Source organism: Talaromyces atroroseus, assembly GCF_001907595.1.
Source record: "Talaromyces atroroseus strain IBT 11181 chromosome Unknown scaffold_6, whole genome shotgun sequence".
Classification (NCBI taxonomy): domain Eukaryota; kingdom Fungi; phylum Ascomycota; class Eurotiomycetes; order Eurotiales; family Trichocomaceae; genus Talaromyces; species Talaromyces atroroseus.
This window is the reverse complement of record NW_017971438.1, coordinates 951812-978603: the sequence shown is the minus strand read 5'-3', so window position 1 is coordinate 978603 and position 26792 is coordinate 951812. Positions and strand designations below refer to the sequence as shown.

The 26792-nt window shown below is 48.7% G+C and overlaps 8 protein-coding genes across 8 annotated transcripts, besides 1 other annotated feature; 6 read left to right on the top strand and 2 right to left on the bottom strand.

Moving 5' to 3' along the window:
- Positions 1 to 536: 536 nt before the first annotated feature.
- On the top strand, positions 537 to 2172 carry UA08_05255 (putative DNA primase large subunit; the record flags this gene model as incomplete). The annotated part of the gene is made up of 3 exons (XM_020267556.1): positions 537 to 726; positions 789 to 1339; positions 1414 to 2172. The coding sequence occupies 3 exons, from the start codon at positions 537 to 539 to the stop codon at positions 2170 to 2172; spliced, it is 1500 nt and encodes a 499-aa protein (XP_020119631.1).
- Positions 2173 to 2871: 699 nt separating this feature from the next.
- On the top strand, positions 2872 to 5609 carry UA08_05254 (Protein transport protein sec23; the record flags this gene model as incomplete). The annotated part of the gene is made up of 7 exons (XM_020267555.1): positions 2872 to 2964; positions 3030 to 3160; positions 3265 to 3559; positions 3618 to 4097; positions 4166 to 5263; positions 5334 to 5527; positions 5585 to 5609. The coding sequence occupies 7 exons, from the start codon at positions 2872 to 2874 to the stop codon at positions 5607 to 5609; spliced, it is 2316 nt and encodes a 771-aa protein (XP_020119499.1).
- Positions 5610 to 6072: 463 nt separating this feature from the next.
- Positions 6073 to 6706, top strand: UA08_05253 (60S ribosomal protein L12; the record flags this gene model as incomplete). Its single annotated transcript, XM_020267554.1, has 3 exons — positions 6073 to 6076; positions 6149 to 6271; positions 6330 to 6706. The coding sequence occupies 3 exons, from the start codon at positions 6073 to 6075 to the stop codon at positions 6704 to 6706; spliced, it is 504 nt and encodes a 167-aa protein (XP_020119671.1).
- Positions 6707 to 8763: 2057 nt separating this feature from the next.
- UA08_05252 (hypothetical protein) lies at positions 8764 to 9692 on the bottom strand (the record flags this gene model as incomplete). Its single annotated transcript, XM_020267553.1, has 2 exons — positions 8764 to 9359; positions 9431 to 9692. 2 exons carry the CDS (start codon positions 9690 to 9692, stop codon positions 8764 to 8766), a joined length of 858 nt encoding a protein of 285 aa, XP_020119500.1.
- Positions 9693 to 10686: 994 nt separating this feature from the next.
- On the top strand, positions 10687 to 12723 carry UA08_05251 (hypothetical protein; the record flags this gene model as incomplete). The annotated part of the gene is made up of 4 exons (XM_020267552.1): positions 10687 to 11173; positions 11247 to 11791; positions 11863 to 12356; positions 12429 to 12723. 4 exons carry the CDS (start codon positions 10687 to 10689, stop codon positions 12721 to 12723), a joined length of 1821 nt encoding a protein of 606 aa, XP_020119501.1.
- Positions 12724 to 14041: 1318 nt separating this feature from the next.
- UA08_05250 (hypothetical protein) lies at positions 14042 to 15150 on the top strand (the record flags this gene model as incomplete). The annotated part of the gene is made up of 5 exons (XM_020267551.1): positions 14042 to 14104; positions 14156 to 14306; positions 14365 to 14621; positions 14710 to 14934; positions 15010 to 15150. 5 exons carry the CDS (start codon positions 14042 to 14044, stop codon positions 15148 to 15150), a joined length of 837 nt encoding a protein of 278 aa, XP_020119495.1.
- Positions 15151 to 17520: 2370 nt separating this feature from the next.
- Positions 17521 to 22642, top strand: UA08_05249 (hypothetical protein; the record flags this gene model as incomplete). Its single annotated transcript, XM_020267550.1, has 3 exons — positions 17521 to 19247; positions 19325 to 21923; positions 21998 to 22642. 3 exons carry the CDS (start codon positions 17521 to 17523, stop codon positions 22640 to 22642), a joined length of 4971 nt encoding a protein of 1656 aa, XP_020119496.1.
- A 370-nt stretch (positions 22643 to 23012) lies between these two features.
- On the bottom strand, positions 23013 to 26654 carry UA08_05248 (hypothetical protein; the record flags this gene model as incomplete). The annotated part of the gene is made up of 10 exons (XM_020267549.1): positions 23013 to 23609; positions 23681 to 23978; positions 24071 to 24128; positions 24163 to 24489; positions 24553 to 25354; positions 25416 to 25638; positions 25915 to 25982; positions 26038 to 26294; positions 26355 to 26584; positions 26614 to 26654. 10 exons carry the CDS (start codon positions 26652 to 26654, stop codon positions 23013 to 23015), a joined length of 2901 nt encoding a protein of 966 aa, XP_020119497.1.
- Positions 25179 to 25222: a repeat region (Identified by RepeatMasker using a combination of RepBase library and repeat library created with RepeatScout).
- Positions 26655 to 26792: the final 138 nt, after the last annotated feature.

The window sequence follows — 26792 nt, the reverse complement described above, 5'->3', positions numbered from 1 at the left end:
ATTATTAAATCCACAGCATAGGTATAACGAACTAGTTCATCGATCAGTTGGGCGTCTCGGTGAGCGGGCGCCGGTCCCCTAGCGGTGGCCTGAGGCTAAGATAAGCGTTGAGGATGGATCGATATACGGCGGATTTAAGGACATTCTACTCCGTACTATACTACGCCATACGAATTCATCGTCCGCAGGACTATTTCTTCATTGCCTTGTGGTCAATTCCAGTAAATTGTAAATTCGGTTTCGGGCAGAGCCACGATTTCTTTTGTTGATCGCAAATTCGCAGTAAACTCCGAGGTCCCGTGACTGCCACTAGCCACTTGCGGACTAGTAGCGCTCTTCAGCTCCTTACCTAATCCAGGAGCACGGGGCGAGCCTCTGATTGGCTGCCAATGTAATACTACCCGTTCTGGCGGGACGCGTCGTCGGCGCGTCAATCACTCCTCACGAAGTACTTGAATTCTTATCCTGTCGTCGTCTTTTCACTGCATTGCGCCTCTTATCGAGCACATACATTCGCTCACTTGCGTGGTCTCACGATGATCCGACAGGACTTTCAGCGAATTGACCCTAAACGAAGGGCGATTCTCGACCCCAAAAAGAAGCAGTTCGCGACGCCCTCCTATAAGCAGCAGGACTATCCGCACCGTCTCAATTTCTACGACGTGCCTCCCGCTGCAGAGATCACGCTCGAGGAGTTTGAGCAGTGGGCAATTGACAGATTGAAAGGTAATCCTCGCACCGTCTTCCTGCAGCCTCGATCATACTGTCTCACCGTTCCGGCTGTGTAGTGCTCGCTGAAATCGAGGCCTGTTCATACCGCAATAAATCACCGCAAGAAACGGAAGCTCACATCACCCCACTCCTTAAAAAATATCTTCCCCTATCATCCAACTCATCAGCAGCCTCTGGCGTCGTCAACCAGCAGTTAAAAAATGAGCGGCAAAAGGACCATTACTCTCACTTCATACTGCGACTTGCGTTTTCAGCAACCGAGGAACTTCGCCGCCGCTTCGTGCGCGCCGAGACGATGTTGTTCAGATTCCGATTCCAGAAAGACGATAGCAAAGAAAGGCGTCTTTTCATCGAAAGCCTCAACCTCGACTGGGAGCCTGTGAGCGACAAAGAGAAATCGGAATTTGCAGAGCAACTTGTCACTTCCACACCAGGCTTACGCCGTGCTGACGATGAAGCTTGGTATAAGGTTGATTGGGAGAAAGTCCCTGAACTGGTCGAACGTCGAGCAGTCTTGATACGGAAAGGAAAAGCCTACGTTCCCCAGAGGGAGCAACTCAGTATGATTATCGCTGATTTTACTGCGCGTCTAGAGAAAGCCATGGAGGTAAGAAGAAACATTTTTTTCCCTCCCATTCCCTTCCTCTCCTTGACAGTCTTCTGACGCTAAAGGTGATATAGTTAACAAGCCGTGCGTTGCCTCGACTGGACGAGGATGACCGTCTGACTCCTATTTTGAATCACCTGTCTAAAAACTTTGGAAGCGCGGAGTCGGCGTACTCCGAAGGTGAAGGTGTTGTCGACGGCGCTGCGATCACCGCAGCATCGATCGATCCTCTATCGCAACATTTCCCTCTATGTATGCGCAGCCTACACATGACCCTCCGAAAGAACAATCACTTGAAACATTTTGGTCGTCTGCAATATACGCTCTTTTTGAAAGGCATTGGTCTAAGTTTGGACGAATGTATCTTATTCTGGCGTCAATCATTCAAGGGATTTACCGACGACGAGTTCAACTCGAAATACAAATACAATGTTCGCCACGCGTACGGGGACGTTGGAGGTGATTCGAACCGTCGGGGTAGAGGCTATCCACCGTACTCTTGCCAGAGGATCCTGTCTGAAAGCGCACCAAGCACAGGCCAAACTCATGGATGTCCATACCGGCATTTTTCCGTTGACAACCTTACCGCCCTCCTCCAATCTACCGGAGTCCACGATAAAGATCTCCTGCATGGCGTGCGCGAAGACGTGGAGAAGCAAAGATACCACATTGCTTGCAATAGAGTCTTCGAGTGGACACACAAGGCTGATATCAAGAGAGTCAAAGAAGATGGCTCTTGGAACCAGACCGACCTGGATACCATCGTTCACCCAAACACTTATTTCAAGCGGAGCTACATGCTCAAATACTCTGGCAAGCCGTCTAAGGATTGAGTATAAATTCTTCTGATACAATTTCGTACATAGTAGCATGAGAAATGGGCGTAACGGAACAGGAGGACAGGGCTTTTTATGACATATATTGTGTATGCAAGTTTTAATGATCGAGTAAATGCAGGACAGCGTTTCTTCCACTATACAAGAGAAAATAAAATCCGACAAGTGCCAATTGTATGTAACCTCTGCTGATTCCCAAATCATCAAAAAGGATCGGAACGACCTTTCCAAGCCAGGTGCCCAGCCATGGGTTAACTTGGTCTACGCGCGACGCGAAAACAGGCTCGCCATCGAATTGGCAGAGGCTGTCGACAGTAATGTGAATTGTGTTGTCGGCGATGGTTGATAAAAGAGAAGAAAAGAAAAGGAAAAAGGGAAGGGAAAAAAAAAAATACATTATTATGTGGAGGTCGCGGCTAGCGGCAACAATGGGGTGCGGCAGACGGCAGGCACCACAGATGCTGCAACCTGGCTTCAATGCCCACAACAGAACCACCCCTCCGGTTGATCGAAGCTCACCCTGTCAATCACACCGCTGCGGCGTTGCCTATCACAGGCATCGATTATGTTTCATGCTTGAAAAGTACCCCCGTCACCGTCACATTTCTTTCATAATTCCCAAGTGCTTGTAGGCGCTGTCTTTCCTTTGTTCACCCCGATTCCTCTGTTGTTGTTGCTCCACTCGAGATCAAGAAGATGGACTACGAGGCCTTGAAGGACCAGTGGAGCGATGTCGAGGATCGCGATGGCGTCAGGCTCAGTTGGAACACATTTCCAAGCTCGCGCATGGTCAGTTCATCTTCACGGCTACCCTCCTACCTTCTGAATTGTCCCATGTTGACCGTCTCGAGCAGGAAGCGTCCCGCTTAGTTGTCCCCATCGGAGCCGTGTATACGCCGCTCAAGGAGAAGACAGACACCCCATTGCTGCAGTACGAACCAGTGACTTGCAAAGCCCCTTGCAAAGCAGTCCTCAATCCTTATGCGTATGTTCCTGCTACCTTTTTTTTTTTTTTTTTTTTTTTTTTTTTTTTTTTTTGACTTGGTAAACATCACGCAACCAACTCATAGTGCTGACTTGCCGAGCTAGCAACGTGGACGTCCGAGCTCGGATCTGGATATGCCCCTTCTGCCAGATGCGCAATCCTCTTCCTCCGCACTACAAAGACATTACCGAGAATGCTATACCTCCCGAGCTTCATCCTCAGAGCACAACTATCGAGTATCGATTGGCCCGGCCCGCCCCCGCCCCCCCTATTTTCCTGTATGTCGTAGACACTTGCCAGGAGGATGACAGTCTCCAGGCTGTCAAGGACTCCCTCATCATGAGCTTGTCCTTGTTGCCACCACATGCGCTGGTTGGGTTGATCACATACGGCACCATGGTACGCGAGCCGATTTTAGACCTTGCTACCTAAGGCATAAACTAATGATGGCGTATAGGCGCAAGTCCATGAATTAGGCTACGGAGAGTGCGCCAAATCCTATGTCTTCCGCGGTAACAAGGACTATGGTGCAAAGCAGGTTCAGGAAATGCTTGGGCTGCTAGCTCCTAGCCTTCGTCCCGGCGCTCCTCAGCCACCTGGTCGCGCACCTCCCCCCATGGGTCCCGCAGCCCGCTTCCTCCTTCCTGTCCAACAGGCCGAGTTCCAGATAACCAATATCCTTGAACAGCTGCAGCGCGATCCTTGGCCAGTTGCGAATGACAAGCGAGCTTTAAGGTGCACTGGTGTCGCCGTCAGCGTCGGAGTTGGGTTGTTGGAGACGTCTTTTCAAAATGCCGGTGGACGCATTATGCTTTTCACCAGCGGTCCTGCCACAGAAGGCCCTGGTCTTGTCGTTGGCCCAGAGTTGAAGGAGCCTATCCGATCTCACCATGATATTGATAGGGATAATATTAAATATTTTAAGAAGGCAGTCAAGGTAGGTTTTCTCTCGCAATTCTTTGTTTGCTCTGAGATAAAAATACTGACAAGTTTTGGATGGCATAGTTTTATGACAATCTTGCCAAGCGCGCCGCACACAATGGTCATGTCATTGACCTATTTGCCGGCTGTCTTGACCAAGTTGGCATGCTGGAAATGAAGAATATGGCTAACTACACCGGTGGTCACACGCTGTTGACTGACAGCTTCACATCGTCTCAATTCAAACAATCATTCGTCCGAGTATTCGACAAGGACGAGAATGACAACCTTCTAATGGGCTTTAATGCGTCTCTAGAAGTTCTTACCACAAGAGAGCTCAAAGTCACAGGCCTTATTGGCCACGCGATTTCCCTTAACAAGAAATCTACAAGCGTGGGTGAGACGGAGTGTGGTATCGGTAATACTTGCGCATGGAAGATGTGCGGAATTGACCCTGCTGCCAGTTATGGCATCTATTTTGAGATTGCAAACCAGGGCGGACCTGCGCCAATTCAGCAGGGTCCTCAACGCGGCATGATGCAGTTCCTTACATACTATCAGCATTCTTCCGGTCAATTCCACCTACGTGTTACAACCATTGCTAGGAATTTAAGCGGTCCGGCGGGTGACCCAGCTCTTGCGCAGTCCTTCGACCAAGAAGCAGCTGCAGTCCTGATGTCTCGTATTGCTGTCTTCAAGGCCGAGGTCGACGATGGGCCAGATGTATTGCGATGGGTTGACCGTATGCTGATTCGCTTGTGCTCACGCTTTGCCGATTACAGGAAGGATGACCCAACGTCATTCCGCCTTGAGAAGAACTTCACTCTCTACCCACAATTCATGTTCCATCTTCGCAGAAGTCAGTTCCTCCAAGTTTTCAACAATTCTCCGGATGAAACGGCATTCTACCGACATGTTCTCAACCACGAGGACACTAGCAACTCCTTGATCATGATCCAGCCTACGCTCGATTCATATTCTTTGGAACAGGAAGGCAGTCAGCCCGTGCTGCTAGACTCTGCCTCTATTCAGCCCACTCATATCCTCCTCCTCGATACCTTTTTCCATTTGCTCATTTTCCACGGAGAGACCATGGCCGAGTGGAGGAAAGCTGGATACCAGGACCAAGAAGGTTACGAGAATTTCAGATCCATTTTGGAGCAACCGAAGGAAGATGCGAGGGTAAGTTATTCCTTTGTTTATTTGTCAATATCACTTTGAGGTTACTGGCATGTGCTAATGACGTTGTTAGGAACTTATTGCCGACCGTTTTCCACTCCCCCGATTCATCATTTGCGATGCAGGCGGATCTCAAGCTCGGTTCTTGTTGTCAAAACTGAACCCCTCAACAACTCATTCGACAGGAGGCTACGGGGGTGGCGTGTCTGCACAGACGATTTTCACCGATGATGTGTCGTTACAGACGTTCATGGAGCATTTGATGAAGTATGTTTCACTTTCCGCAGACACCATGTTTCACTACGATACTAACAGATCAACCAGGCTTGCCGTATCAGGCACTAACTAAACACTGGGCGCGTGTATTTGTGACGGCTTCACGAGCACCAGGTTGGAGTTGCAATGTATCTGTGTGTGTGTGGCTGTGTGTACCTTTAGCGGTCTCTTTCATCCGTCATCTTTTTACGATACGATACAGTCGATTGATAAATTTCTTTTTATTTTTAATATTTCCGATGGAGATGAAGTAGTGAATGACCACTTAGGGTGCCTTGTAGGAGCTGTTTACTACTGAAGGCTGAAGCATCATCTATGATTGTAAATTCCACTAACCGTTTATGTCCTAGCGCTGATTATTCGCCAAGACAAATTACCCACAATCTGGGTCGGCCACGTGACTTCGGCTAGCGCACAACCAGCAAAATTTCTCCCGGCTATAAGAGAGATTCTCCCCTGCAGTATTTGCTCCTGCAAGCAACTCGAACTTTTTCTTCTTTCCCCGAGGACGATAGACTACCTTACGCACCCTCGCCATGCGTAAGTATCATCTCCTCGGTGTGGCATTTGCTGCCTGGCGATTCGAAAAACTAATTTCTTTTGTGTGAATAGCTCCAAAGTTCGACCCCAATGAGGTGAAGATTATCCACCTGAGGGCTACCGGTGGTGAAGTCGGTGCTCAGTCTGCATTGGCTCCCAAGGTCGGTCCTCTTGGTCTTTCGCCCAAGAAGATTGGTACGACAACCATTCTATCCCGGACTCTCACATTCATGTGTACTGACGGCATATACAGGTGAAGATATTGCCAAAGCTACCGGCGACTGGAAGGGTCTCCGTGTCACCGTCAAGCTCACCATCCAGAACCGTCAGGCTGCTGTCTCTGTCGTTCCCTCTGCCTCTTCTCTGGTCATCAAGGCCTTGAAGGAGCCTCCCCGTGACCGCAAGAAGGAGAAGAACATCAAGCACTCCAAGTCTATCCCTCTGGACGAGATCATTGAGATCGCTCGCATCATGCGCAACCGCAGTCTCGCTAAGGAGCTCCGTGGAGTCGTTTTGGAGATTTTGGGCACAGCCTTCAGCGTAGGATGTCAAGTCGATGGACGCAGTCCCAAGGACGTCAGTGACGATGTCAAGGCTGGAGAAATTGACAGTGAGTCTTCCGATTTTTGAAACTTTGGAATAGCAAAGTGGTTACTGACATGGTTTTTTCTAAGTTCCCGAGGAATAAATTATGTGGTTGTCAAGGAATTCCCCCAAAAATGCAGACCAGCTCGGTGTAAATACTGAGCTGTGTTAGATTATGTGAATTGATGACGATACCAAAAAAGAACAAAAATAATTCTAATGAGCCACGACTTTCCTTCCTTCATAACGCCTGGATTTTTTTTTTCCTTTTCCTTACTCTTACGCTTTTCTTCATAAACACTCTCCCATGCACAACCAAATGCATGACCTTTGCTACACTCTGGCCGTTACCGATTCATTACCCCACGGTATGGGCCTATTTTAACGCAAAGAAGACGAACCTTCGGACCCCTTACTCACCGCGATATCCTTTTACTCAAGTGGATATAGCGGTCCATCTTTACGGTCTACATGACAATGATATCAGATATTACAAGTAGTATGTGCGTAGGAGTGTAGAAATATGATTTGTTTCGATATCTTTTCGTTCCTGTGTTAGCCATTAAGGAACAGTATAAGAACATGTTACCGATGCGTATCTTCTCGCAACGTCTAGGCGTATAGGAACAACCAGGAAAGCACATTGACATGTTTATACAAGCTACATACCTAGGCAGACGAGCGTTAAGCAGCAATGTTCCATGCATGTGGTAGTGGTATATATAACGTTATCTACCTAGGTACACTTCGTCTGAGTAATCCTGGAGTCTGACTTTAATATACTATCAATGCATAGAATTAGTTTTATGCAATCACAATCCCTGAAGAAAGGCCATGTTTAGGGCTCGTTTGTCACCGCGAACAACCTGCTAGTATAAAGGTATATTCTTGTCAGTACTAAGTGAATTCTGTGTACCTCAGCAAGTGAAGGATTTTATAGGCATTTCCAGGACTTATACGTTGCTCGTTCATCAGCTGTTAGGTCAGCGAGCAAAGATGCTTAGGGCCTTAGGCAGTTGTAACTAGTTATTTCCTAATCGGGGGTTGACAAAGAGCCCTTTGACAGCAGACGACATAATGGAGATCCGGGCGCAGATGTCTTCCCACAACAAAGAGCTTTCTGTGAGCTTTCCTCCAACATTTATCTCGTTCCATAAGCTTCGATTTCATTACTTAGTACTCAGACACCACCTGCTTTGACTGAGATACGCCCATCTGCTTCTGTCAACACTTCTAATCCAAGCACCAAGCACCAGTTCGGATTATCATCTCCCCTTGCAAACTCAAGCCCGGTCATGAAGATGCCGGCAAAGGACACAAGGGCGCGCGCTGGAAAATATTCGCCTGTTGGAAAACATGCTAGAGAGCATTTTGAGATGTTCAATTGTCCTGACATCAAAGGAGAACGAGCCCGATGCCACCATATTAACGCGGAATTACGTTTTGCTCGACTGATACGAAATTTATTGAAATATCTTGCAGCATGTCCAGGCCCATCTGGAGCGTAAATCAAAATGCCGAAATCGGATGTGCGGCAAATGCAGGGGGGAAAAAAAATCATTCCTCGAGACGATTACGAAGTTCATTTTAAGAACTGTTAATTCGGTTCTCACGTGTGTCGCGCTTGCAATAAGACAGGAATGACCAAAGAAGAACGAGACATCCACAAGCAAAGCTGTCAATGTATCAGCTGCAACACGTGCGGCAAAAGTTCTGAATACGCAGAGCACAGAAAAACCTGACTTTGCACTCTCCCGTCGGGAAAAATAGACTGGTATTTTAGACCAGTAGTTCGAGAAGAGCCAGACACTGGCGTTGAATTGGGTGGACGACCACGAAGAAGTATGAGAGGAGCCTATCGACGAAACAGATAGTGATCCCGACGAGACTGATGGTGTTAAAGTGTAGAGATAAGTCTCTTCTTTTTCCTTCTATCTATCTATATTGACTCTATCTATCACATCGTACTTTAATATCCCCGTTTAAATCGTTTCCCAAGAAATTATGTCAGCATTATATGCAGAAATGTGCTGTTCTCCTTTTCCAGCTCTAGAAGTTGACACTAAAGCCCTGCCCTAGACATCACTCAGATAGGCTTTGTATCATGGATAATCACCCGAATCCAGCTCCGCCGGATGCGCGGGATACGAGGGAAGTTCATGAACAGGAACCGGTGAATATAACACCTGCTTGCCTGCTTCCTTGGACGCCGTATCAAGCTCGGACGGACCCTGGGGCGGAGGTGACGCGAGAGATACTGCTGGCGCCACTGGTGCTGCTGCCGATTTCCGCGTGAGGTTCCGACGTCGAAACAAGAAGGCAAGGGCTGTAAGAATAGCGATGGCCCCAATTGATACTCCAACGCCAATGCCGGCTTTCGCACCACTGCTAAGGCCTGATGAAGACGAAGACGCAGACGCAGACGAAGTAGCTGTTGCGGATGCTGTAGCTGTAGCTGCTGTTGTAGACGATGCCGATGTGGTGGTACTTGTTGGTGCTGATGTGGTTGCTGTTGTCGTTGTCGTCGTATCCTTTGACACTACAATGAAGCCAGTAGATGAGATTTGGTCGCTGGATACATTGTAGGTCGACTGTGGTGGCTTAAACCGGAAAACATATTCAGCTGTGTTTGACAGACTGGTCGAGTTGACGTTGATAGTCCAGTTGTACGATCCTGCAACCGAGATATTGACGTTTCCTATTGTTATCCTGTCAATCAGATGTAGAAATCCTATGTCTCTGACAAAGTCATGATAAAGATGGACGTACCAACAAGGTACTGGGAGTATTCGTATTGTGCGTAGTTATACGAAGTCACCCATAGATCGGCGACAGTGTCATTGTCCAGAAACTCGTCTGTCCACCCAGAATCCCACCCATCCCATGCAATCGGCATGGCTTTGCCTTCAGTGAACGTCTGAGCGAAATCACTGAGTGAGCCATTTGGAACCGCCCAAGAGCTCTGGACTGTCTGTGCCGTAACGGTCTGGTAGCAGAGGAGGAGCGTTGCAAGCACACGGAGTGAGCCCATGGCAGCCACCGAGTCTCTATAAACGCCGCAGAATGTGAAGACGTGCAGAAACAATGTTTGAATCAAGACAGTGGCGTGCAATGTTGGAAGTTGAAGACGTTTACGAGCCGTGGAACAAGACTGCTAATGCCAGGGGGGCCATCTAAAAGAGGGTCTTCCGAATGAAGCCTCTGTCGCCCACGGAAAAACGGTTGAGAAATCCATATTTTGCTTCCTATCAGACTCTAGTATGCCCAAAAGAGCACGACAGCTGGAAACGTTAACACAGCCCTGAGATAGAAAACAGACTACTAGCCCTAGGTGGCGTTCGCCGATAGCCATACTGGTCGTAGTATTGTGTACTATTTGAGTATTGGGCTTAGGGTACGCGGGCTAAACGAAGCTCTTCCTTATGCCCGGAGAATACTCCTAGTCCATATTACCGAGGGTTAACTATAGCTTCTATCTGCTTATTTCTGATCAGGCCTGCAGACAAAAGAAGTGTCTAAGGGAACGGACAGGACTTTTGATAATGAGCAAGTAGGCATTTCATACATATGATATTCTCTGTTTTCTTTTCCCTTTTCCCTTTTAACTTTTCCTTTCTTTTCCTTTCTTTTGGGATCTTTTTTTTTTTTCTTTTCTCCCCTTCTATTTACATTTTAATCTATCTAGTATCTGGGTAATTTCCACCCTGTGCGCACTAGTCAACGAACTAGCAGCTTGCACCACGATCTTTACGGCCGATAAGCGCGCATTTTCCTCTTGGGCCCTTGTAGGTTGTGATAAGGCTATTTTTTTTTTCAATGAATTTGACCTCGTAAAATCCTACATCCCAGAAAATGTATCTGCCTGAATATTAAGGTGTCTAGATCTCCCAAAAGTCTAGGAAACAAAGTGGATCATTCTGCTGGCAGATCTCCTAAGCAAAACCTCTCGAATAGGTGTCTGCCTTTCTTATAATATACGATTTGTTACGCTGAGAATTGGCAAGGCAGGATTGGGGTACGCTGCCATGAATCTCGCAAGAAACAGGCGTTTTTCCTTTGTTACAGTTCTGCTTGTGCTTGCGTCCCTCTTTTACTTGTATAACACCTCGATATTTACGCAACGAACCGATGCCACCCCGTATATAAACGAACCATTTAATGATGATAACGACAATGATGGCCCCCCCGACCCAGAATCGCAAGCCTCAGTACCCAGGCCAGATGATAACTATTTCTGGGCTCAATTGCCCCAGCGATACCCAGTTCAGGCCACAAAATCAGTTCCGTCGCCTCTCCCGAACAGCATCCCAGCCATACAACACCGTTTCCCGCAGGAGAAGTCCTCTGATCGCGGCATACGGAAAACAAGACTAGATGCTGTCAAAGGCAACTTCTCGCATGCTTGGGCGGGCTACAAAAATTATGCATGGATGAGCGATGAGGTCAAACCTATATCTGGCCAAGGGCATAATCCATTTGGTGGATGGGCGGCGACGCTTGTAGATACACTAGGTAAGTAAGCAAACTGTAAAATTTCTAAGGTGCCAGTATTTTCGTTGATAGTTTGACGAGCTAACACACTTAGATACGCTATGGATCATGGACATGCGCGATGACTTCGAAGAAGCAGTTCGCGCCATCGAGAACCTCAACTTCACGACATGCTCGCTCGAAGACATCAATGTCTTCGAGACCACCATTCGATACCTAGGCGGGTTCCTAGGCGCCTACGACATCAGCGCAGGCAAGTATCCCGTGCTGCTCCGAAAAGCAATTGAGGTTGGCCAAATGCTATACGCCGCGTTTGACACGCCGAATCGAATGCCCATCACGCGATGGAACTTTAACAACGGCATAAACAATGTGCCGCAAGAGGCTGGAGATAATGTTCTTGTAGCAGAGATTGGTTCGCTCACGCTAGAGTTCACGCGTCTCAGCCAGTTAACGAATGATGACCGATGGTTCGATGCTATCCAGCGCATCATGGATGCGTTTGAGGCACAGCAGGAGCTGACCAAGGTCCCGGGGCTGTGGCCTGTAGTGGTCAATGCGAAGACTATGAATTTCCATGAATTTTCTGGGTTTACTATTGGAGGCATGGCGGATTCGCTCTATGAATACCTGCCCAAGGTTAGTTAGTATCTACGCAGTCATGGTGGTGTAGTGTGGTTACCTAATTAACCAATTGGAACGTTCTATAGCAACATGTTCTCCTTGGTGGAGGCTCTCAGCAATACCAGAAGATGTACGCGGGTTCAATCGAGGCCATGAAATCTCACATATTCTTCCGTTCTATGACCGACGACGGACAATATGTCCTCCATCCCGGCGACGTCTCATGGGATGAGAACTCACAGCCCAAAATTGAGCCGAAGATCCAGCACCTGAGCTGCTTCGCCGGTGGGATGGTTGCTCTTGGGGCGCAAGCGTTTGGCCGCCCTGAGGAATTGACTGTGGCACGCAGGTTGACTGATGGCTGTATCTGGGGGTATGAGAGTGGTCGATTGGGCATTATGCCCGAAATAATGCACACAGTTCCCTGCGAGGATGAGAGCGACTGTCCCTGGGACGAGGAAAGATGGCGACATGGAGTTGAAGGGGCGTTTCCAGACGAGGAATCCGCGGAGGCAACCATCGAGGCTAGACATTTACCACCGGGAGTATCAAAGATTGACGACGCTAGATATATCTTACGGTAAGTCGTACTTGTTCATTTTCTTGTTTTCGTAGTAGTATGTGTGTTGCAAGCTGATTTGGTCATCCCCAGCCCCGAAGCAATCGAATCAGTATTCATCCTATATCGAATCACGGGCGACCCGGTACTCCTCGAAAAGGCATGGAATATGTTCAATAACATTATTCAACATACCGTCACCGACATTGCGCATGCCGGCATCAACGACTGCACAGTGGATAAGCCCTCGAAGCAAGACCGGATGGAGTCGTTCTGGCTTGCAGAGACACTGAAATATTTCTATTTGATTTTCTCTGAGCCGGATATTGTTAGTTTGGATGAATACGTGCTTAATACGGAGGCGCACCCGCTTCGTTGGCGTGCTTGATTGATGTAGTGATGTTACTGCGTGACTGCGGCTGGTACGTATGTATGATAGGTAGCATTAAAGTGATTTGTCTAGTGATAGAGTATAATTAGGTATTCAAGGGTGTAAAAAGGAGGAGTTCATAGTTTTATAATCCACCTGAACGATCTATGTGTTCAATATTGATAGTAAACAGCAGCTACATACAGTTGTTAAATAAATAGTTCACCAGGCAATCAAATTGAGCGCATAACCTAAACGAAGGATGTATCGTGGCAGAAGATGTTAAAGGCTCGATCTGAAACATCAAACCTTCTGTACCTTCTGTACTGTTGAATACAAGCCTGTTGCTTTGAGCCCGAGAACCTTGGACATGAAGCAACATCCCAGCATTCTACTTGAAGATTACCTTATATGCCCCACTGACAAGAGTCTCAGACTGAGACTACTAACTAGTCCCGGGCTATCAAGGATTCAGGAGTGAAACCATGCAGGAACCAACCCACAGAATGGATCTAGTATTGGGGGCCAACCCAGCAATACTTTATAAAATCGGGCCAGTGGCTTGATACTAATAAGAAGGAACGTCAGCCTGATTCAGATTCCCCTGCCCAACCTACCACTCGATCACACCCAATTAGTCAGATGTTTTATCTAAGTTAACTAACTAACTATTCCGTAATTAAGCGAAGAATTACCCGTTCAGGAACAGGAAGCTTGTCCGCTAGTCAAAGCGTAAAAGAACACCTTTAAAAAATGGCGCCCAAATTAAAAAATCATGGATAAATCAACTAGTATGTGCTGTAGTGCGCAGTGATATCCGCTAAAATCCTCCGCCGCCGCTCAAGGTAGCATCTAGGCTTAGGGCACGTTAGGACAGCTGACACTTACCCGAATAGGAAAATCGTGAATGAATGCTCCAGATACTGAATACGCCCATTCCACCAATTCCCCCTCTCTATATCCAGGCATTATGTGCACATTCGATACCTTTGCAGACTATAGACGTGCATTAGGGCATGCTTAAACACGACCTTTACGTGATCGACATGCCTGAATAGGAAAATCGTAGACTGCTTCAGAGACTAATGCTTGCTTCTTGAACGGTCAGCTGAGATGGAATGTCTTGATGGACCACCTCGTTTGAGGATGTGAAGAGTGGTTTCTTTTTTAATACTATACGGGGTTACATCCATGCTATACGAAGTGTGAACAAGAAAATGAAGACGAGTATCTACCAGGACTATAAATTGAAGAATCATGTCCATCGTTTTGTTTTCCGTTTCTCAAGACTTATCCATGGTCTTCAGATCTAAAAGAATAAAGAAATCAGGATAAAATGGTCCCCAGAACCGCCGTTCTGCTGGCTATAACTGCCTCTTCTACCCTGGCAGCTCCAGGGGTCAGTTGTCCTCCGGTGGAAAATCATTGTTCCATGCTTACATCAAAGTAGAAAGATATTCAGAATGGACCTCCTCACGAACTGGTCAGCAACCCTTCTAGCCAGCAGGTGACTTCGTCAGACGCCTTTACCACCGGCGCCGGGAATGAGGACAACAGCAACATCTATGACGGAACGGGGAGTGCTGGAACAGATCAGTATAGTACGAGAACCACAAAGACGAGTCAACATTCGAAAAAGGCTTACCCAAAAATTCACAGACTGCTACTACGGCGGCTGGGAGAACTTCCCGCCAAAGTCCGAATGGATCGAATTCGACGCGATGTGGAACTACTCCAAAAGCGCCATGTCAACCTCCTGCTCTGACCTCGGCGTTGGATCGTGCTCCAACGGAGCTGGTGCATTTGGCGACGGCGATAGCGACGAGCAAATCGGCTTGATCTGGAATGCGATCCAGCAGGTTGCCGAGTCATCGCTGGTGGACCACCGGTTTATCCTTGCCACTGTTTTGCAGGAGGTAGACTCCCACCTCTTCCCTCCCCGCCTGATCCAAAAGGAGAATCGAGGTCTTTTTGTTCATTGTACTTACATTACTTATGTTACAGTCGTCTGGCTGCGTGAACGTGTGCGCATCTACGAATCCGGATCCCTCGCAACCGGACAATCCAGGCCTGATGCAATCTGACGGCGGCTCGACTTTTGTGGGCAACTCTGCTAGCACCGCGAGCCAGCAGAGCAGCATTACGCAGATGATTATCGACGGCACGCAGGGAACGACTGACGGCGATGGGCTTGTGCAATGCATCAACCAGTACGGCAATATCTACGAGGTATCACTCGCGGTTTTCCTTTGGGAGTCATATATAGAAGAAAAGACAACGTCATGCTAATGTCTATATTCGCAGGCTGCACGATGCTACAATTCGGGATCTGTTGATAGCTCTAACCTGAATGACGGCGAAGGGGCGACGGATTCGTATGTGAACGATATTGCGAACCGGATGACCGGGTGGTTGTATGCTGCTTCGACGTACGACAGCTGTTAGAGATGAGGCCATTGTTTCATTCTGCTGGGAAAATGTATTGGCTGTCTGCTCGCTAGATATATTATTGGCATAGGGCTAGCCAATACCCGTGCCCGCTATTTGCTCTATATGTAATATATATTATATCCGTAGGTTGTACCCATACTGCCGAATGAAGATCTTGCGTGGAGCCCGGGCATGCAGCGACGGAGTGCATATACATACAATACATATCAAACGGAGTCTCCGGGTTGATTTTTGAGTACTCGCCGACCGCCAAGCGCCTGTGCGACATGTCTCGTATTTAGTATTATGAGGGTCTTCATACGGGGAAGTGGAGGCAGCAATGCCTCTTGCAAACGTATCATTCGTAGAAGATTGCTAGTATCTGGGATACCCCTGTTGTCATCAAACTGGCAAGGCACAGTTGACATCAGAAATAGCATTGGCGTGACAACCCTAGCAGCAATAGATCTGTACGAGGATACGGGGGAGTATTATGCGGATCTATACTCCCGAAGCGAAATGAACAGAAGTCTAGACTGAATTGCGTCGTTTGCCTGGCAGGATCAGACTGTTATATACTCATCAGCTACATGTGGAAAACTCGATGTCTTTGTGTTCACTTAGTTCGGCCGTATGTATGATGATATCGACATGGAATTCACCACTGACCATATTCAGACTGTATATTAGATAGTGACGAGCAACGTGATGGGGGCGGCGGCGTCTCCAATCACGGGCCAGAACGGCCGGTAGAGGGGGGCCAAGCGTTCTCAGTGACCAGATCGCCTGCCGCCCACCCCCACAAGGGCTGGCGCCACATACTATCTAGGATCTATACATGGTATATATACATAGGCCTAAGCTACGTAGCTCACTCTGCCAGCGCTTGCTGAGAAACAGAATTCCACAGTACATAGTTATATACTCATTATCAGATAGTTCTCTCAGCTATCTGTATATTGTAAGAATATGGTTGCTCCATACTCCGCCGAATGGGGAAGCCAACAAAATTAATTTGGCGGACCGGGTGGAGCAGGAGTGGGGCTGTGGAGGGCCCCACCGCGAGGCAAGCAGGAATATTTTTATTTTGATTTCTTGTTTTCCCTACGCAGGCACAAGCCCGATGAATGCATACAGACAAATGTAGGGATATGGATGCCGACATGGATGTAGATATATCTGTCTGCCTGCCTGTCTGTCCGTAGATCTCATCTCTCCAAGCCCGGTCTTCACATGTTTGCGACGACGTCTGTGGCATGCACCTGCGCCGCATGGAAACAATGAGAGATCGCCGCCCATTTGATGACGCCCACCGCATAGCGTGCAGTAGCGCTGTGGAGGGTCCCTTTGAGCCCACCGGCTGGGATCGAGCATTGCACTAAAACACATGTATGTATGCAACCGGGTTTCTATCAGCACGGAGGATGGACTATGTAACTATGTGCAAAGAGCATCACCGCTGTTGGATTCGGGGTACAGCAGATGGCTGGCGGTGGGCGACCTCGGTAGGGCATCGACCGTCAAAGAACCGTCGATGCGCGCCGATGATTGGCTGCGGCGGCCCCACCGGGCTGGCAGGCATCGGCAAGCATCGACCTGTCACGCCGCTGCCCACGTATGCAGCCTGGAATGCACCTCATCTCGTTTTTTTCTTCTTCTTTCTGTTCTTCCCTCTTCTCTCCTCTTCTCTTCGCTTCGCTCGTACTCGCGTCTTCCTTCCCCTGTCAAATTTGTCTGTCTGCTGGTGCGGTGGAACCGCTAACTAGTTAAGCCAGAGCCGCTCGTTGTTTTCTTCTCGCTTTGCAACTTGCCGACCGACCAGACATACTTACTTGCACACCTCCAATTCTTTCTTTTACCACCCTGCGGCGGCGTATCGCTATCACTACTAGTGTACTGCTACTAGCCTAACGACGACTACTGCAGTGCAAGTGCAAGCGCAAGCAGCTGCATCTCTCCGTCCTAAGCTCGCCTTGCCGTGACCCGTGACCCTCCCTTGCATCCAAGGGAACTAATCCTCACGACCTCCTCATCTCTTCTCGACTCCTTCTGGAAGCGTCTTCTCACCGCTCAACATACCACTGAACAAACCGAAGAAATACCGTCCGTCGAGTTCGCCAATGTTTTCGCGGCCGCCTGTTTCGAATGTGTCGGCCCCTTCATGATGCGGTGTCGAAAACGCCTCAAAGATCACGCATGTGGATGAACGACTGAGGAGCGTTCCTTGAAGAAGAAGAAGAAGAAGAAGAAGAAGAAGAAGAAGAAGAAGAAGAAATTGTTGACCCTTCCCTTTGAATATCGGATAGATTGGTTCGGCAAGATTATACCTTTTGTCATTTAGTAGCCCGCAGAATCGCGCACCTGGTGCTGTGCGGTGCCGGCGCCATGCTGCCCACCGTCGCTCTTCCCTCGCATTTCCATCCGCATCATCATATCGATAATCGCCTGAGTTATGACCTGTATGGCCTCCAACACCCCGCAGCCGCCACGCAACGTCCTTTCCTTCAGCAGCAAAATGGTAATCGAACGTCCGCCGCTTCAGTGCCGAGAACACACATGCAGTTTCCTCACCCCATACAGCGACCGCTTTCTCTCGACGCAAGTGAGCCCGATGTGACCAAGGCGGCGAAAACTGGGGAACATAATCTGAGGAGGAAGACTCCCAACGGGACTTTGGCTGCGGGATATGACGGCACTCCCGGTGACAGGGCCATTCAGCCGCCGGCGGCAAAACACATCCTGGTTTCCTCCCTTGACACACGACAGCATCCTTCGTCTCAGTCCGTCGACAGCTACGCTTGGCTGCCTGTTGAACAGGCTTCCTCGCTACAGTACCAGGCCTTCCCCCCGGCTTTTCAGTCAGATGTCGGTCATACCAACAACAATAACAATGGCTTATCTGTGCAGTCAGGCGGTGCCAATGGGCCGAGCTGGGTTCGGTCTCTCAACTTTCAACCAGGCGTGGATTCGGTCCTTCAGTCATCGCCAATACCTCAGTCGCCGTACTATTATATGCACAACGGCCCGTCGGTTCCAACCGTTTTACCTGCGTCGTTGCAATCCTGCTTAGGCCCGACTGCTCCTGTGGGTACAGGTCCCTATGGCCCATACTGGCCAGATGGAGCTTACATACCCTACCGGCCTGCCGCCCTGCGGGACTCTCGTTTCATGGCCAACTCTCCCCTTTCACCCGACACGAATTCCACCCATCTCTTTGATCTACAAGCGCCATATCTAAATAATTCCTCGTTCCCTGCATCGAGCTTTCCAAACTCTGCTTTGTCATGGACCCAGTTGCCCAGCGGCAGCAACCATGATCCTTCTACCATTTTCCACAAAAACAAATTCCCTTCACGCCATTCTCACCATCCGTCATTGAGCACTACAAAAGACCAGCATCGCAGCAACTTGCCCTTCCATGTTCGTGCAGCCAGTGGACTGAATACAGGCATTTCCCCACGTCCTGTTCCCGATGCCGTTAAATGGCATACCAGTTACACTGTTCCACCTTCTCTCTCGGATCCGCAATCTCGGGTTCAAACTGCCGAGTTCAAGGAAAAAGTGTTATCATGGGCTCACGGTGTGTATGTGGATCTTTTGGCAAGTCTTCACCATGCAAGGAAAAACAGCATATCGAAATCGTCCTCGGATGGCCAGTCACAACGGAACCTCAAGCCCGCTATTTACCCAAAACCGCCGCGGCAGCCTGGGTTGGATTTCTCTTCTCATCCAGACATGCCCCGCCATAATAGCTATCCTTCATCCAGATTCGACTTGTCTCCTCACGGCTCAGCTCGTCACTTGAATAGTCGGTCTTTGTCGGGGCTCATGTTCAATCCGCGCACACCTGCTGACTCCCGATTCATGGATGGCTTTCAAACCATTCGTAAGGCTTCTGGCGCGTCACTTTCGCAACTTATGGGCTCTATCCCATCTGAAAACACGATAATGGCAAGCGCTGCATCGGCTTTGGAAATGTTGTCTCATTTGTGTAATGAGAGTAACTGGGAGTGGATCGATGGTATGCTGCTCGGTGGCTGTCTAGCATATGGCCTTGGTGACTACCAGAAAGCAACGCGATGGTATACGAGAATAATCGCCAGGGATCCTAGGTAACTTTTTCCTCCTCTTACTCTAGAGTCTACGTATCTTTTTAATCTTTTTGCATATGCTGACCACGTGACTGCAGACATGTTGAGGCTATCAGCAATCTTGCGGCGACTTTCCTTGCTTTGAATCAACGAGATGAAGCACTTCAGCACTGGCTTCGCGCCGTCAAATTACGCCCCAGTTACTTTGAAGCTGTTGAACACTTGATTAATTTACTGTGCACTAATCATCGTGGAAAAGATGCCGTGAGCATTATCGAATTTGTGGAAAAGGCCTTGCGTGTTCCAAGAAACGGTGAATACTTCCGGTCTGACGAGCATGCGAGCGAAACAGAGAGCGATGCCGAAAGTACGGGCTCATATGACCGCGCTGCATTCGATTACGACAACGAACTGGATCATGCCCTAGGTATGAAGATAAATGCCAATGATTCCATCTCTGCTGGATTCGCATCCAGTGGCTTTGCAATTCCCGGTTCCGACAATGGTAGAATACTTGCTCTGGTCCATGCAAAAGGCAATATGCTATATGCCTTGGGTGATAATGCAGGTGCTGCCATGGCTTTCGAGGAGGCTATCTTGATTGCTTCAGGTCGAAGATGCCACGGTATCAAGAGTCTGATTAAGCAGATAGTAGATGCTTTCAACACTGCATCTCACAATGGATACGATCGACCTGTTCATGAGGGTGATGAGGCTAAGAATCCCATTTTGCTATATCCAGAAAAGGCGGTGCAGACCGCAGGTTTGGTTTTCCCACCTTATGGATACCCTCCGGGTCTTCAATACGTGGCCGAAGGCTTGTCACGCAAGGCTGCAATTTCCACCACAAGCAATTCTTTGCTGTCTTTGGCTAAAATTTACCAAGATGGCATGTCGAATGTGTCTGCTAATGGAATTTCCAAGTCGGCCGCTCCTGGCGTTAGAGATATTCTGGCCTTGTATTATCTCTCTCTCTCTCTTCAACCTAGCCCATCTACGGCAAACAACGTCGGCATTCTCCTTGCTAGCATTCAGCAGAATGGGCCCTCGAAGGTGCGGCCACGCCCTGTCTCTGGCAAGACCAATTATCCGGACATCCCTGGTGTCGTTCCTGGTAGCGGGACAGCGCTGGCTTTAGCCTACTACTCCTATGGCCTAAGCCTCGACCCGAAACACGCTCACCTGTATACTAATCTGGGCAGTTTGTGGAAAGATATCGGGCAACTTCATGCTGCTATCCGAATGTACGAGCTGGCCGTTGAATACGACGGAAACTTTGACATTGCTCTCGCCAATCTCGCAAATGCTGTCAAAGATGCAGGCCGAGTTAATGACGCCATTGTATATTACAAGAGAGCTGTCAAAGTGAATCCAGATTTTGCCGAAGCAGTTTGTGGCCTGGCAAATGCGCTGAATTCTGTATGTAACTGGACAGGCCGCGGCGGTGTTCTCCATGGATTTGGTTTCACAGATCAAGTACATGTCGATGATAACGGATTACCGCGCGATGTCGACAAAATACAGGTTGGCTTCGGGTGGATGAAGCGCGTGGTTGACATCGTGGATAAGCAGTTAAAGGACGGTGAAAGCTGGGGACATGGCACTTTGTCATCCGCAGTGGTTGAGCAGATATGTGCGCAAGTGTCGGCCGTAGCGCAGCACAATGCCAATGCGAGCAAATTGAATGCGATGCTACGATCTTGGGCAGGCCAGAAATGGGAGGGCTCTAGAATTGTTAAGCTTGTGGAGCGTATTATCCGCTCTATTACCTGGCAATGGTACCAAGATCTCTATGTTTATGGCAAAGAATATCCCTTGTCCAGGTATAAGAGACCTCAATTACCGGCAGGTCTCACAGCACCCAATGCTCCGACAGTGCTTCCATTTCACACATTTACTTGCCCTTTGTCTGCAAAGCAAATCCGACACATTTCGCAACGTAACGGCCTGCGGATCTCTACCTCGACCCTCCGCTCACCGTGGCTCCCTAGCACAGTGTATCCACCGCCAAAGCCACCGCAGCCTTATCTGAAGGTTGGGTATGTGTCGTCGGATTTCAATAACCATCCTCTCGCACATCTAATGCAGTCTGTTTTTGGATTTCACAACCCCAATCGTGTCAAAGCCTACTGTTACGCGACAACCCCAAGTGACAATTCCACACATCGCCAGCAGATTGAACGCGAAGCGCCGCAGTTCTATGATGCAAGCGTCTGGTCTGTTGATCGATTGGTTCAGCAGATTGTTCGCGATGGGATTCATATCTTGGTCAACCTTAATGGGTACACGAGAGGTGCACGAAATGAAGTTTTTGCTGCTCGTCCAGCCCCGATACATATGTCGTTTATGGGCTTCGCCGGTACTCTAGGTGCCCAGTGGTGTGATTATATTCTTGCAGATGAAATATCTATCCCACGCGACACACTGAGTCCTGGGAGGCGAGAGTATCGTATTGAGGACCGTGGATTCGAAGATGAGCGCACAGAGGAAATGGAGAATTGGATGTATGATGAAAGGATCGTTTATACCCGAGACACCTTTTTCTGTTGTGATCATCGACAGAGCGCACCAGATAGTGATGCCGCGCCCATTAGTTGGGATCGAGAACAGGAGAGACGCTGGAAAATGAGAAAGGAGCTGTTTCCGAATATTCCAGATGACGCCATTATTCTTGGAAATTTCAATCAACTTTATAAGGTAATTCAACTTTTTTTTTTTTTGCTCTTTGTTTCCCTTTCATCGATTGGAATCCATCTCTGACATGTTCACAGATTGAACCGACCACATTCCGTACATGGCTTCGCATCCTCTCCGACATTCCAAAAGCTGTCCTGTGGTTACTTCGCTTCCCTGAGCTTGGGGAGCATCATCTCAAAGAGTGTGCGGTGAAATGGGCTAATGAGGAAATTGCATCTCGTATTATCTTCACCGACGTTGCTCCTAAACAAACGCACATCGCACGAGCCCAAGTGGTGGATCTCTTCTTGGATACACCCGAGTGCAACGCACACACCACAGCTGCCGACATTCTCTGGAGCGGTACGCCCATGCTGACATATCCCCGTTATAAATACAAGATGTGTTCCCGGATGGCCTCGAGCATCTTATCAAGTGCTTTACCGGACACGGAAGCAGGTCGACAAGCTAGAAAGGAGCTAGTGGCGAGTTCTAATGAGGACTATCGCGAGAAAGCCAGTCGTCTCTGCCGCGACTTGCGGTATTATTCTGAAACTGAAACTGGCGGCCAAAGGGGTCAAGCTACCGGCCGCCTAGTTGAGTTACGTCAAATGTTGTTTACTCACCGGTGGCAAAGCAGATTGTTTGACACTAGGCGTTGGGTTAATGATTTGGAAAATGCATATGAGAAGGTTTGGAGTGCTTGGGTTAAGGGCGAAGAGGGTGATATTTGGTTATAAGTTTTTTTTTTCTTTGTTTCTTTCCGAAATATACCCATGGGTTTATGTTTCTGTTTGTCTTTTCTTTTCTCTTATTTCACTTATTCCCCCCTTGGCGTGTGTTTCAATGTTATCATTTATGTCATGAATCTGGAATTGAAAATCTCCGTGTCTTATTTATCTGTATGAATCTTCAAACTTGTGTATTGTCATGTTAACATAAATGGGAAAGAAGACAAGATGAATAAATCCCTCAACAACAGTTTCCATAACCTGGTGACTAGAATACGACAAATGCATGCATGTCTTTAATCAGGCAGCATGTCGCGAAAAAAAAAAAATAAAAAAAAATAAATATTCGATATTATCTTTTAAGTCTGCAGTGCCGAGTTCAGCTGTAATTCAGAAGAGATTCCTGCGCCCAGTCAAAATTGTCAAGCCACGCCATAAGGTCTAGAGAAAGTATCCCATTGTCGTCCAAAGGGTATCCTGCGCCGGCACTTTCACCAGATTCCATGGATGCAGCAGTTTGAGGGACATCAATTGATGACCCCGGTATGCCCGATTGCTGCTGCTGCTGCTGTCCTTGGTCGCATAACAACGAGTCGGGAGGAAGCGGAGAAGGAAAACGAGGCGGTGGCGGCGGCGGAGGAGGAGGAGAAAGAGGCGGAGACGCAGCAACATGATTGTTATTATGTCTTACATTGATATCGCTGTTATCCTCATCTGCAGAGAGCACGCGATCTAGTATATTTCGAATGGCGTCAAGCCCCCTCTGCGCAATTGCGAAGTTGCCGTCTCTGCTGTCTAGGCTGGTTTCTAATTGGGATGCGAATACGCTTAGATTTTGGATTATTTCGGAGCGTGGAAAGGGTGTTTTGGAGTTTGTTGATGATGATGATGTTGTTGTTGTGTGGTGTCGTGTCTGAGAGCGTCGGAAGAGTTCTTGCGCGAGCACACCAGCACACGGAAGTCCGACGTAACAAAGCTGTATAATATATGTAATTAGGCCACGAAGAGTTGGAGACCAGCGAGAGAGGGAAGGGGGGCCAAACTTACAACCGACGACGAACAAGAGATTTGCCAGGAAGGAGAACGCCGCGTCGAGACAAGCAGGATTAACTTGCTCAGCATTTCTTGCGCTGCTTTGATAAACTTCTCTTTGTACTTGCCAGTTCGCCTCACGAGGACAGAATAGAGGATGAAGTCGTTGTGCAGGAACTCGAGATGTAGATTTTCCACTACATATGCACTGGCCTCACAGCATGCATCGTTCCTGTCCATGAGTAACGAGCGTCTCCATTGCAATTTTGGCGGCAGGTTTTCGCGTATTTGGTCGTACTCAGCGCGTGTGGCTCTAAGATTTGTCAGTTTATAGGATCGTCTCATGAGGATGTATATACCTAGGGAACGAAGTCAAGGTAACTAAGGCCGGCAGTATGAACTTACGAGATTCTCTGAAGTAGATCCCCAGAATGAGGAGAAAGCGACAGGGCAAGGATTTTCTCTCGAAATCGTCGCGAGCATAAGGTTTACTCGACCTCGAGTGCCCGAGTTAATTTTTCCTTCAAGATTCCAGCCGTCCGGGCCTATCTTTCGTGCTAAATCGTCTTGACCCTCGGATATAGCGCATACTTCATCAAAGGACAGATCAAGCGGGTACTGGAGGTCGCAGTACTGCCATGAGATCCTCGGAGGTCGGCCAAGGAGAGTCGCCAGTTGCTTGTCTATGGAGAAAGAACCTGCCATTGCCCGTAAGCGAATCTGTTCGAGAAACAAAGGCGTAGACGAGTCTTGCTTGGGACAATGTAAGCCCAGGGAGAAGATCAAAGTGGATAAATCTCCCAGCTTTTTCCAAGGCCGATAATCTACAAGAGACTGAGTATTAGTGTAAACTATCTTGAAAGGTCTAGGTGACTTTGATGACATACCGCTATCACCGTGTATCTCTCCAAGTAATATTGCGCGCTGAAGAAGGAGCCAGAAAAGGGGATCACTCAAAGTCCTAACGCTCTCGCAGAAGCCCAGACAAATTTCCGAAACCTCATCGGTAAGTCTTATGAGTTTTTGCACGTCCACGACCGACCCATCATCCAATCGAAGCACCTCGTGCCCCTCGGGAATTATCAGTGCTGTAACCGCCACCAACGAAAAGACCAACCCGACGGATTCCCATCTCGGAGCAATAGAGGTGAAGTATTCAGCTATGCTCATGGATTTGTGGGTCGTGATGCGTTTGGCACTGTTCTCAAACAGCCTCTCCGACCATGCCAACAGCTTGCTTTGGGACAGTTTGTTGCCCTGTCGCCACTGCTGGCGCAACGAGTAAAGCCCCGCAAACATCTCGTTTGCTAGTCTCTCGCCGAAAATCAACGGTTCCATGATGCCGAACCGGTGCTGGACTACTTTGTGATATAGCGCTAGATCTTCCAATAAAACGAGAATTCGTGCCCCGCACTCGATCTGGTCCATATCTGGAGTGTTGGAGTCATCCATAGTCTCGCTCATAGAAGGGGAATCAGCGCGTCCGGAAGACTGCGTAGGGGTTGGGTATATTGTAGTAGCAGCAGCACCAGTAGTTCGGCTGTCATCAGACTCATCGAACGCAGCCCAGAAACTAGAGGGACCCAGAAAGCCGGTTGAGTAGAACAGAGACCTTTTCAACTCCGATGAAGGCTCAGAGCCCGGTGTCACCGGCGCATGGCTCTGGTCGTCGTCGGTCTTGCTGGCCCTCTGGTGCTCATGCACAGGCTGCTGCTGTATTCGATAGCGCTGCAGGAAGCTAGTCGTTGACATGATCCCCTTCTCCGTCAGGATAGACGGCTCCCGTTTCCTCCTCTTCCTCAACGCCGCTTTGTCGCGCGGCTGCGTCATCGGCGCTGGATGGTAGATGCATGAACTGCGCTGGCGCCTCTGGACGCATCGGCCGCAGACGGGCGTGGCATGGTCGCAGCGCAGCTTGGACTTGCGGCAGGGCTCGCACGACGAGAGCTGGCCGTTGCGCCGCTTTGTTGTTGCTATGCTGGGGTCAGGCATTGATTCTGCTCCGAGAAAGAGAAGATGCAGAGCTGAAGCTCATATACAGAGAGTTCGGATTTCACGCATCGAATTCGAGCTCCGACGCCTGCGGGGGCGGAGTTCGGAGGTAACTAACTACATGTAGCTCTAGGGCTAGCCCTGAGCCCTAACTTGTTGACTTGGTATCAATCGAGTCATCTCTGCCCCATGAGAAACGTCAAGTTTTAATATGGACGCTATGTCTAATGCTAATCTAGAAATCCTCGTTTGCTTACTTCTGCTTTTTGTTCGCTGGTGCTTGCCGCGATCCCCGTCTTCTACGGTCCCTTCCCACGACATTCGTCTATGATAATCAGTTAGAATTCCCTTCATCAATTGATGCACTGGAAGAAACTTACCAACTTCAGCCCCTTGACAGTCTCGAATCTCGCTTCTGGAGAAAGGCTTTGAAACAAGAGGAATGCCATGCATTCCAGTAGTGACAAGGAGGCCATGTCACTACTGTTTGACGCCATGGCTACCTTGCTCGCCCTAATTGGCTTGAAGGTGGCCAAAAAGGTATCCTTGTCACGCCTTTTCAAGAAGAATGTCTCCTTGTAAGTCGTGAGAAATCCGTAGGTACATTTCAAATCGTCCATGTACCTTGCGACTTGCCCTATAATTGATATATCTCAAGTTAACAGAGGCCTGGAAGGTACTGAAAGTAGAAACATACCAAACTTCCTGATCAGGAACGCGCGGTTCGTTTCGCCCTCTCGAGGCTCGAAAGCCCATTCTGTTTTGAGCTCGCCTACGGCACGGATCTCTCTCCGTGCCGTCCCCAGAATAACAATATCTGGTTTCAGCCGGCTGTCAAGGCGGCTGCCCTCCGTCGGCTTTCCAGCAGAGAAATCTGCAAACTTGGCGTAGATCTTCGCCTCGTGGAAGATTTTGCCCAGAACCTCGCTGATGAACCCAATGAAGCCACCATGTACCCTATCTCTTCCCCGACGCTATGGAACATTACTTTGGTCATTTTTGCAAATTTCACAGGATGGCCAATGTTCTTTCTCACTATGGAGTGGACCTCTGCAGGAAACGAGGTCCAGTCCACGACTTGACTTGCAGTGAGTACGTGGGGGGAGTCGCTGGGAAACTTCGTGGTAAAACCCTC